This window comes from Bactrocera tryoni, chromosome 1 (genome assembly GCF_016617805.1).
Source record: "Bactrocera tryoni isolate S06 chromosome 1, CSIRO_BtryS06_freeze2, whole genome shotgun sequence".
Taxonomy (NCBI): Eukaryota; Metazoa; Arthropoda; class Insecta; order Diptera; family Tephritidae; genus Bactrocera; species Bactrocera tryoni.
This window is the reverse complement of record NC_052499.1, coordinates 83,433,754-83,446,356: the sequence shown is the minus strand read 5'-3', so window position 1 is coordinate 83,446,356 and position 12,603 is coordinate 83,433,754. Positions and strand designations below refer to the sequence as shown.

The 12,603-nt window shown below is 34.4% G+C and overlaps 1 protein-coding gene across 1 annotated transcript in view; it reads left to right on the top strand.

Moving 5' to 3' along the window:
* LOC120766513 (205 kDa microtubule-associated protein) overlaps positions 1-11,015 on the top strand; it is a 32,662-nt gene extending 21,647 nt beyond the window's left edge. The window contains exon 2 of the mRNA XM_040092075.1: positions 5,142-11,015. Coding sequence (XP_039948009.1) covers positions 5,142-7,214 — 2,073 coding nt within the window. The 3' untranslated portion in view covers positions 7,215-11,015. The remainder of the gene's footprint in view (positions 1-5,141) is intronic.
* Positions 11,016-12,603: the final 1,588 nt, after the last annotated feature.

Genomic DNA, 12,603 nt, shown 5'->3' with positions numbered 1-12,603 from the left:
ATTTTCTTTCTTTCGCATTTTGGCTTTTGAGGCTGTTACTTTCTCGTGTTGGAGCTAAAGTTAGTTGCTATTGGATTTTCGCCACTCCATTTATTTAATTCTCTTGTTTTTGCTGGCATGCGAACGAAAATTGTTCGTGCGAATTTGTGCAAGCAATAGGTGCTCGCGCATTGGCTGGCTGCTTGAGTGGTTGTAGCCCAATTTCAGTGCAGTGCATCGATCTCTGTGGCGTCTGCTGGCTTAGACAATCGCTAGTTGGCGCTTACAGCTGATGGCGTTGCGACTTGGCTTAGACAACAAATTCGTGTGGATGTTTTCGTTCGAATTAGCTGCTTTGAATATACATACATACACACATATACATATACATATATGTATACCTGTATGTATGTACTGGCAGTAGCTCTTTGCCTGGACGGATGACTAACTCATAACCAGTACAGCTGGCAAAGCAGACAAGCACAATTAATGTTGCCATGTACTATGTGCATATGTATATATGTGTGTGTATGCATGTATATACATACATACATATGTATATGTGCTGCTGATTTTAGCACGGCTTAATATGTGACCTCATTACACTTGGTTGCTCCGCAGCCGAGCGCCATAATTTTTCCCAGCTTTAGACAAACACTACATAATACTTGCACATAAATATGTATATATTATGTAAATACATATACATATGTACATTTGCACATACATATATATCTATGTACGTGGAAGTTTAGACACAAATTTACACAAATGAATACCTACAAAAGCTGGCATTTCGTTGCAAGTGGCGTTAGCGCTTGCCATTAGATGAATGCCAGCAACTGTTGCTTTTATTACTGCTGCCTCTAGGTTTGGTCAATGACATTTTCAGTTGCCTTCATTTGTTTTAAATAACTTTCAAACGCCGAACACCAAAAACCAGCTCCACATTGCTGTCATTGCTATGCTCTTGTTGTTCTCCATTGTTTTTGTTGGGTTTTGGACTTTCTGGTTTTGGTTGGAACGTTTTTTTCTTCTTCTTATTATTTCCTCGGCTGTCACTCTGGTTTTGTTTGTCTTGCTGTTTTGTTGTCCCCTTTAGAACGCACCATGCTGCACATTTACATACAAACATACATTCATACTAACTATGGTATATATGTAACTGTGTGAGGAGTTGCTAAGTTTAGCGAGAAATTAATTTGACGCTGTGTTTTTCATTGTCGACTGTGTGACTGCTCGAGCATCGTCCAAACCGACCTCCTCGACTCCAAAGTGCTGCTCCCCCAAACTGCTTCCGTCATTAAAAAATAGATTTACATACATTTGTACGTACTATATATATTCGTATACTAAGGTTTGATGGTATTGTGGCCGAAAAATTATATTTATACCGTATATCCTCTTCTGTTTTATTTATTTGCTGTTTTCCTGTTCATGTTTGTTGAATATTTTTGCGTTACTTGGCGTTCATTGGAGTGGCAAGTATCACCATTTCTTTCCGCTCATGAGATGTTTATCAATATTAATATACAACAAGAAAAAACGTTAACTTTTGTTGCACCGAAGCTATAATACCCTTCACAAATAAATAAATTTTCATACAAGAACTTGATTTTAATCGCTTAGTTTGTACTTCCCGTATATACAGACGGACATGTCTAAATCGCTTCAGTTCGTCACTCTGATCATTTGGAACAAAATTTTTCATAACCGGACACCCACCGTCGCAGGGCTGTCCACATATGGCATGGCAAAAACATGTGTTTAAAATATAGTCAGAAGCTGCAAATCAGAAATAAATATAGTATGTCAGCCAGGAGTAAATGAATGACAATTATCCCATAAGTCCCAAAAGAGGGCGCAATCGGCAGTCAATTTGTATGTTATTGTCATTAGTTTACTTATTGGCCTTAAAAACTAATCGTTGAACAAAATTCAAAATATATATTTTTTTTCAAATTATTTATTCGCCTAAAAGTATGCTACCAATTTTATAGTTTCCCAATGATTTTTTATTATTTTAAAACTTAATGATTTTCAGATTTATATTATCCAACTTTTCGACCTAACCAAGAAATCGTTAAATTAATTAATGTGGTGACGTTACGTTTACAGACTATCTTCTTGTTATACATACTATTGCGAAGTTTTGCCCCAAATAATAACGGATATCTTTCTGAAACTACTGTTGCATTCCGTTAATACTTCCCTTTGCTGGAAAAGGCCTAGAGAAGTCCGAAATGAAATTCTATATCATGAAGTATATTTTTCTATATTCTCACAGTCGCAGACGAACTGTTTGTTTTCAAATTTGAATTCGTATACCATATAGTATATTCAGGAAATACAATAGCATATTTAAGTGAATCTTTCACCTGTATCAATTGTGAACCCTAATCACGTGCAATTACTTTGCAAAACTCACATCCTAAAATTCTTTGTCATTCATACTCATGAATGTCTGTCGTTTTTCCTTCATTTGAAGCCACTATAAACTTAACATACGTTAAACCATAAAGCTATACGAGCAATATGTGAGTGGGGTGGCAGCAATGACGCCTTAGGAAATAAAAAGTGAACTCTCTTCATATGGAAAATCCATCAAGAGAAAATTGTATTGCAGTAACGACAAAATCTGATCGGGCTTTTAAATATAATATTCAAATTCATGTACTTATGTAGGCAAAAACTGACATTATGCGCATATGTATATTTGAATGATACATAATTAGAAACAGTTGTTTAAAGAATTAAAATTCTTCAAGGTGTTAATTTTTATTAATAATATTACTATTTATAGTAAGCGTTGTGGTTTAAAAAATATTAAAATGTATTATTCAAGTTTTTTAATGAGAAAAAGCTGCAGATGTACATCTGCCGTACATAGTTACATTTTTGACCTTCGTCAGTCTGGAAAGATATACAAATAAATTGTGAATCAGTTCAAATTCTCAACAAAAAATGTTTTCAATGCCTTTAAACATTTACAGAATCTTAAAACTATTTCCAATGTTGCACGCAAAGAAAAAACCTGAAAAATTGCAACAGAAATAGACCGCATAATTAATAATATCTCGCGAAGAAACCCAAAAAAGAGTTCCACTGACATTCTACATGAAATTCAAGGCGAATACAATGTCCAAATATCTAAGAGAACAATTGCCTGACGTTTGGTCGAATCTGGATTTCACGGTAGGGCAGCACGCAGGAACCCACTTCTGACTAAAATTCGTAGAAACGACGCGTAGATTTTGCCAAACCTTATTGGTCTAAGACAACAAATCAACAGAGGTATGTCGTTTGGAACGATCTAACAATAATTAATCACTTAGGTCCTGATGGTCGAAGGTATGTTCGCCGTTCAATAATTCAAGAATTTGTTCCTTGTTATGTTCCACGCGTAGTTGAGTATGGTGGAGGATCAATTATGGTGTGGGGATGTTTTATCTGGAATGGTGTTGGTCCACTCCATAAAATTGATGGAATTTTATACAAGGAGAAATACGTCGGCATGCTAAAAAATCCAATGTTGCCATGGGCTGAGGAAAATTTGCTGTTATAAGGAAGATAACAATCAAGCATACGTCTAAGTTGGCACAAACATTTTTTAATGAAAATTCTATCAATGTTTTGGAGTGGGAATCGTCCAGCTCAGACTTAAACCCTATAGAACATCGCTGGGTGTTGTTAAAAGAGCCATATGCACCAAAAATGTCCCAAATATGGATGTTCTTTGTGATGAAATTAGAACGCCATGGTAAGCTACACCATTGGTGCCTGTCAGAGTCTTATAAAGTAAATTCGGAATCGATGTGATGCAATATTGAAGTAAAAGAGATAACTAACAAAATTCTAACTGAAAGTAAGCAATTTTTTGTAATTTGATTTTTTGCTGATAAAATATTTTCGTCCGTTACTTTCGTCTCGTTGAGTCCACATGCTTTTGTTAAACTTTTCAAAACTTTACCGAAACGAATTTTAAACACAATTTTTACAATTATAATTTAAGTTTAACATAGGTTTCAATGAAATAAGTGAAAATACAATAAATATACGCGATTTATTAGAAAATAACATCATTTACTTTAAAATAGGTATCTAGTATGTACATAAATTAAAAATAGTTTTTGTACTGTTTTTGCAGAACAGTTTTTTGTGTTGTTATAACAGTTTTACTACTTTAGTGTCTTCTAAAAAGCATTTAAAAATAGACAAATAGTCTTCTTTTCTTCATTTTGTAACTTAATTACTTTCAAAACGTTGGAATTTTCATAGCTTCTTCCTTTTCAATTTGTTAACCTTTGTTCTTACACTTTTGGTGTTTGTTCTAATTCTCGTTATTTCTACTTTGATTCTACATATGTATGTATACTATATTTTGTGTGAGTTACTCCGTCTTCGGTACGAAAAATAATTTGGTGTTGTGCTGTCTGCAGTGACTTCCCCGTTCTTTATTATTCTGCCTGGTTATCATCCGTTACTTGTTTCCATCTATTCCACTATTATATATTTGTTTTGAACTTCGCCGGATAACATTCTTCAACTAAAAATATGTTTATAATATACTTTTACATTTTTAACTTGTAGCTTGAGATTCAACATATCACACACAGTTATTAAAGAGATCATTACTCAGCGAAATTTGTTGAGTCTGCAGTTGTAATCCAATTCATGGTTGGTTACTGTGCATCTTCTCTCGCTGATGTGTACAATTATGAACAAATTTTCTTAATTATTGTTAATCATCGATAGCTGTGTTTGACTGACGGACACTGCTTCCAGCTGTGAAAAATTCTTTGTTGTGTGTCTCAAACTATTTGCTTTTTTGGCTTTAAATGTCAATGTCTTTGACTACACACCAATGTGCTTTATGTATAGAACGTCTTCAATATGAATGATGGTGCAAACCTGTAGCATTGTTAATGATGCAGCACAAATGTGTACAACTCCATTATGGTAGAAATGTTGGATATGTTTTCAGAGATGAAGTTTTGTGTTCAACAATTTACCTGCTTTCATTTTGAGGCATTTACTAAATTAAAGAACGTTAAAACTCGCCATGTTTTGAGGATTTCCTTAATTAATTGATGTTTAGATTATCGTATTTCTTAATTTTAATATGTAATAATATTTCTTTATATCTTTTTATGTTTTCGCAGGTAGAGGAGGTTGCACAAACAGCAGCTAACATCGTTGAAAGTATGAATCCATTTGCTACTTCAGAACCCGAACAAGACGCATCTGTTGAACAGCCATCAATTGAAGCGGATCATGCATTTTCAGCATTTTCAACCGAACTGCAGCCAGATGCTGGCTTTTCGCAGCAAAACGAACAAAGCTACTACAACGAACCACAGGAGCAACAACACTTGAAGGAGGAAACAGCAAAGTCCACATTTGAACATCACGAAGACAATTTATTCTTGACAAAGCCAGAAGATGAACAACCACTAGTAGCGTCCCCTGAGAAATTGGAGTCTGAATTAAATGGATTTGAGGAGCACATACCTGCTTCCATATCTGTGGAAAGCTCGAATGCTGCTCCATTTGAGCCAGAGCCAGTAGATTTATCAGTTGAACCAGTGCATGAAGAGGCTCATTTGGAACTGGTGGAGTCCCCAATTGCTGAGCCCGCACATGAAGAGGCTCATGTGGAACTGGTGGAGTCCCCCGTTACTGAGCCAGAATATGCAGCTGTATCTGAGCCAGAACTTAAAGCTGTGCCAGAGCCAGAAGTACAATCAGTTTCTGAGCCAGAGCTTATTACGCAGCCAGAGTCGGAGGTAGAGGTACTCCACTCGGAGCCTGTAAATGTATCAGGTGAGAGCAGTAATTTTGATGCAAATGCTTCGGCTGTGGCTGAACCAATTTTGGAAACTTCAGATCAGCCCTCGGTGCCTACTCATTCAGAAACTACTATAGAGTTAGCTGCTAATGAAACCACACCGTCAGCCGTTGAAGAAACCGTGATCGCTGCTGCTGCTGTAGGTGCTTTGGCAGCTACAGCTGGCGCCGTAAAAGTTGCTGCGGATGCCCGCAAAAAACCAGAGGTTAAACAGGCTCGTACTCCAACTTCGACGAAAACAAAGGGTATCGATGTTAAAAAGGCTGCAGAACCAGCTAAAAAACCGGTTGGCAAAACTACTCTTTCAACAGTGTCTGCCGCTAGACCACGTACTGCTCCGGCTAAGACGACTGCTACCGCTGAGAAAAAACCGGCTACAACTACAGCTTCAACTAAATTGTCAGCTACTACTGCTGCTCGCAAGCCTCTAACGTCTACCACTGCAGCGTCTCGCACAGTTACTAAGACAACAACTACAACACGCCCAACGACAGCACCGACTGCTGCTAAATTGACTGCTTCGCGTACCACTACCTTGTCTACTGCACGTCGTTCAGCACCAACTACTACAGGGGCATCGACGACTGTTTCCAATGGCACAACCACCGCCAAGCCCAAACCAACCAGCAGTGCACCTACTAAGCCAACAACTTTGGGTCTTTCGGGTACAACCAAACCGAAGTTGTCATCACCTCGCACCACTTTAACATCACAACTACGCAAGGCTCCAACTAGCACAGGTACTGGTCTAGCTACGACTAAAAGTCCTCTTAAGACCACAGCACCAACTGCTAATGGCGTAACTAAAAGTTCGACCACTACAACTGCTGCAAGTCGCGCTAAGAGTTCAACTTCAACCACTACCACTACAACAACTACAACTACTAAGACTTTTACTGCTCGCCCTGCTCCGAAGACTACGCATTCATCCACATTATCATCGACTACGACACGCCGCACTGTAGGTAGTGTATCGATTAGTGCAACAGCTGCAAAAACCTCCAGCAGTACGTTGCAGAAAAAGACTCCACCGGGACCTACTAGACCATCAACAGCTGGCAAATCGTCACTTTCGCCTACGAAAACGACAAACTCACTTCTGAAAGCGAAAACCAAAGATGTAACTAAGAAAGCAGTAACTCCAACTAAATCATCAAATCTTTTAAAAAATAAACCTACCGTAGAACAGACAAAAACAAATGGTACCGCTGCTATAGGAGCAGAAGAACCTACTGTTATTCAACCGGAGCAGACACCCCAATTGAATGGTAAAGGTGACGGTGACGCTCTGCAGCTGATAGAGAATGGTATCCATAAACTTGAGCTAGAGAATGGTGAAGAGCCTCTATTGGAGCAGCATATACAGGCATCTCTGATCGATGCTTAAAGGGAAGGAACAGAAAGAAGACTTTGTATTTTTTAAAGTGCAGTAAGCAAAATGAAGAAATGTTAGATCAAAGAAAGCGATCGTCGTCATTTAATAATATTTATTTTTGTGGGGGAACTTACCTTTGGACAAGTAGACATAATGCACAAGGTACTTGGTGGAAAGCAGTATGGATTGAGGAGGGGTAGGTAAAAGCAGATGCGCATAATTTTTACAATTCTATTGCTGCGCAGATTGCTATTCACAATCAAAACAAATAAAATTAGAAGAGTATTCTGATGGAGGAAAATATTATTTTAGACGAACTTTGATAAGAAAGATGCGATTCAATGAGAGATAGTAGAAATTCACATAATAAACGAATAATTCTCGATAGTGGAGTACGGATGTGACTAGAAAGAAAGTGTAATGAAATTGACAATTAGGTGGCGAAACGAACAAAAACTATAAAAATGAAATAATTGCGATAGTCTCTGCATGAATGTAAAAGTGCACATCCCAAATATGTAGGTTTTTGATATAATCGCTTGAAAGTAATCTTCGTCAAGTTGCATGGTTCTCTAAAGTGTTTACCTTTTCAAAAAAGGGAACACATTTTTAATGTGTATTTGTTTAATTTATATTCTACGTTTTTTCTTGTTTTGAATAGTTCGGTGTCTAATGTTTTCAAATAGTTTTTTCGCTCTTTTAAATCGGACAAGACTTCTATGGCGAATTTTGCTATTATATTTGTCATTTACGCTGATTTGTTTACTCCTTTTATTGCATACCCATATTTAAAGACAAAAATATTTATTGTTTCAGTTATTTTTTTATACTCATTATCATCCATGGATTAATGTTGGAATGCTCATCGTTAATTATTATGTTTTCCTGTTTATCATAGTAATTTTTTTATTTTTGTCATTTATTTAAATAGTTGATTTTGTGCTGGTGAATGTATGGGAAAGACGAAAAACGAAATAAAAAATCATAAAATTTATGAAAAAGCTAAAGAAAAAAAATTTCTTATTACCACTTTGTGAGCCAGTAGTTTTTGGCCTAACAACGACAACTAATATTACGCAAAAAAAAAATTAAGAAATATTAAATGCAAAAACTAAGCATAACAAAAAAATAAATAAAAACTTTATATTAAAAAAAATGTATGCGCGGAACGCGTCATAAGTAAAAATATACGAAATGAAATTATCTTTTATACACATACATATGTATATGAATATCTATTAAATATTAGATGGCATGCGAAAGATCTTTTAATCTTTAATCACATTAACGATCGAATTGTGCATTTTTGATATATTTTTGTACTTCATTATTCTGTTCCTGTTTACAATATGTGAGTAAATGTATAACACAAGAAAACGAAGCAGTATACTTAACTATAAACAAACAAAAAAAAAACAAAAAACAAGTTAATATTATTTATGAAACAAATTGTGGACTTGCTGTGCTCCTACCCAGTGTATTATTATTATTTTTGTAATTTTCTTCCGAAATTCCTACTTTTGATTTGTGCTCCTTTGTATTATTTCTTTTAATTTGTTTAAATTAAAAAAGAAATTCTCAACTTATAAGTCTGTCGAAACATACATATATATATATAATATTATATTATTCTCAAAACTACGATAATTTTTACGATAAACTTGTACGCAAAACAAAAAAACGATTAAAAAGCTACAAAAAAAGAATAAAATTAATTTTTGTGTTTTATTTTAGTTTTTATTTGTATAATTTAGTTAGTAATAATATTATTTTTTGCCATATCAAATCTTCCTACTGCACATACTTTATACATATGCACTAGCTCGTTCATAAATTAAACTCACACCTGCAATTGCGAGGATCAAGCCAAATATCTGGTGTTTACGAACACATATTTCGTGTTTTTTAAAGTTTTTTAAATTAAATATTGTGTTCCATTTGTATTTTAGTATCTAAGACTTAAACGTAAACCGTTTTTAATCAACTCACAACTCGAATTTATTCACATTGCCTGCTCTCACATTTATTGTAGTACATGTGCTCGTATATAAGCACTTCACTTTATTGTAGGTATGGTGCCGCTTAAAAAACAAGTAGTGCACAATATACAAAAAAAAAATTATATACTAAGCCTTAATAGCTCTTTGTGAAATAAATTATTTTCCATAATTTTGCTTGCTTTAACAGTAGTGCCCTTTACATCTAATTTGCCTTATTGTTAACTGAATTGAATGCAAGTGATATTGATCGAAAAGTTGCTGAGAGGGTGGGGACAAATAGCTTGATATTGCTGTTTTTTTAGCTTAAATCCGAATATAATGTAGTGTGTTGTGCGAGTAGATATGACGTTTTATTGAAATATTTTAAATAAGGAGACTGACTACGATAACATGCGCGCGGTAGCTTCCCTTATTCTTAGCCTTTAACTCATTTTTTCGAATTAGTTAGCTTCCATATTGCATAAGTGCACTTCCAAAAGGTAATATAAAATGTTGCAGAAAAAGTGTGTCCAGCGTGTACATTTTTTTCTGATTTTGATAGATGAGCGCTTCGAACAAATGACGCTTTGAACTTTATACAAAGCGTAGTTTTGTTGAATGCGTGCTTTAAAGTATTGGATCGAGTTGTTCTCCATTTTTGCCAAACGCAAAAACAAAAACATTAAAACATTTTTTTTAATCAAAGTTAACAAGTCGTTAAAATAATTACCTTATGGTAAACATAAAGTATAGGATTCATTTTAAATCATGACAATCAGCTGTTCAAAGCTGAAATTCCATTGACTTTTTCTATTTTAGCAACTTCGATTTTTTTTTGGCAAATTGATATTTGCTCACACCTTAAACTACCGAAATTTTTTTAACGCGTTAGGGACCTTGAGCATCAATTTTCATTGCAATTTACACACGGTGACACCTGGAAATACAGTTTACATTTAATATGTGTATGAATATACATATCTTATACAATTACACACCATTAGAAAGCTGATTTGCGGAATTTATTGAACTGGTCATTAGGTCTTACTCGAACATTGAACAAAGAACTTAACAAAAATTATTCATTTACCGTTCTTATAAGAGAATTTTCTATGAACGTGAATATTTAAACGTAACTTTTATATTTACCTACGTACATACATATATCTAGAGCATATTATACAATTATACACAATTAAATTGAAACAAAAAAATACTAGAAGGTAATGCTATGAATATCTTTTAAAACAAAATAATTACCCTAAAAATGGGACATTTATCAATTAATATATACAAGTATAAAATGTGAGTAGAATTATTCATTGCATTTTGCCACCTAACAACCCATATGTATCAGATATAGAAATTATTACGACTGATTTGTTTAAAGAAAATTCTGCAAAATCAGAGAGATCGCCAAATACCATAGCAAGGTAAAAAGTACATGATTACATATTGAACTACATGTTTACAAGTGCATGCTAATATACATACGTTTTTACTTACAAACACACTAGTTGCATAGAAATGCATAGAAATATGGATGGATTTAAATAACATACCAACAAAAATATGAACTGATTTAGTGCAGTAATAAGAAATATGAATTGAATGAAGCTTATCGAAGCGCGGAACCCAGCGGAATTATATTGGGTATATACAAGTACATACATACATACTTGTGTTTAATTAATTACCGGTAAAGAACCACAAATGCCCGTAGTGGTACAAGATAGAATGACAGCAAATACATACATATGCATGTAACTAACAGCAACCACTAACTAAAGTGGCCGATATTAGAAATAAAATAAATGTTAAAAATTCGAAATTATTTTATGTGTGTTTTCCTTTTTCAAATGACTCATGAAAAGTGTACGAGTATGATAGTTCATTAACATTTTAAAAAGCTATAAGTATATACAGTAAAGAAGAGGGTTAGGAGTTTGGAGACCGGCCCTCCGGGCTTCTACAGACTACTTAACGGTCAATATCTTTTTCGGAGCTGCATCAATATTTCTTCTGGACGCTTTTGCTGATCCTATGTAACATCTACAAAAAATATACAGAAATATGGTAAAATTAAAATAAATTTATCTCAAAATAAAAAAAAATAGATTTAAATAATGATGATAACGATGTATCCTCCCAGGTACCTGTTTTCCCTCTGCGTCCCAGAGTGTTAAATATATTCTTCAAAATTATGATTGAATAATATGTATGTATATTCTTCATGAAGATTGTTTTTATTGGACATTTAAAATATTACTTTTTTATCAATACTGATTTTGTTTACCTGCCTTTTGTATTTGTTGTTGTAAAATTAATTTACTATACGTTTGTTTTTAATAATGTAATGTTTTTAAATATTTGAGTCGACAAATAAACTAATCTGAAATCCTTTTAGCGATAAAAAATTAAATATTATGTTTTAGTTGGAAAATAAAGCAAACAAGCTGAAATTAGTTTTTTAAAATTTGATGCTAGAATATAGACTATTTTTTGGCTTTATTTATGGCAAGTGATTTCCGTTACTTTTATATAAGATGGAGCAAGAACATAGTAGACAAAAATTATATCTCAGAAAAGTGCTAAGAGAGACCAAAGGCTATCCATGGAACTCGGAAGTTTAATGTGTAGTTTAAGTACTATCGCTTGTCGCTATACACAAACTTATAGTATTTACATATACATATGCATGTATGTATATAAGTATACATACAGTTGTCATGCTTATATGGATGTGGATGCAATTTACAACAGTTTGCAAATAGCACATGCTCAACTATACATACATACATACATGCACACGTGCATATATACGCCTGTGTGTGATGTGAAAGTCTATTTGTGCAAGGCATAGGAGGTGAGAGAAACCTTTCGCAAATATTTGGGCGTGGGGATCTGTTTCTCATTACTATCAACACGGAATAATAACAAAAATATAAAAATAATGCAAAAGTGAATATATTTTGTTGGTAGAGCGATCGATGTGGTCGTTGAAATACATTTGGATGTTACACACGTTTTCGTGTATTAGCACATTCATTGGAAACGTGGTGTGGAGAGCGAAAACTAAAAAGATTCGGCGAAGGAATCACAAATATAACAGCCTACGAGTGAGAATCTCATGAATCACGCGACTTTTGAGTTCGATGCGCAAATATACGGCGTGATATGAACAACCGGCGTCGCAGTGAATCACGCAAGAAACCGCCTGCACATATACATACATATATTTGCATGTATGTATGTATATAGTAAATACTCAGTGCACCTATGCAAGTATTCAGGTATGCATCCAATTTACACTCGTACGTAAGAGTAGCTTAAGTAGTTAAGGGCAATTTCGCATAAGTAAAATGGTTTATACGCTAACGTACTAAAGGAAAATACTTATGGATATACATACATATGTATGT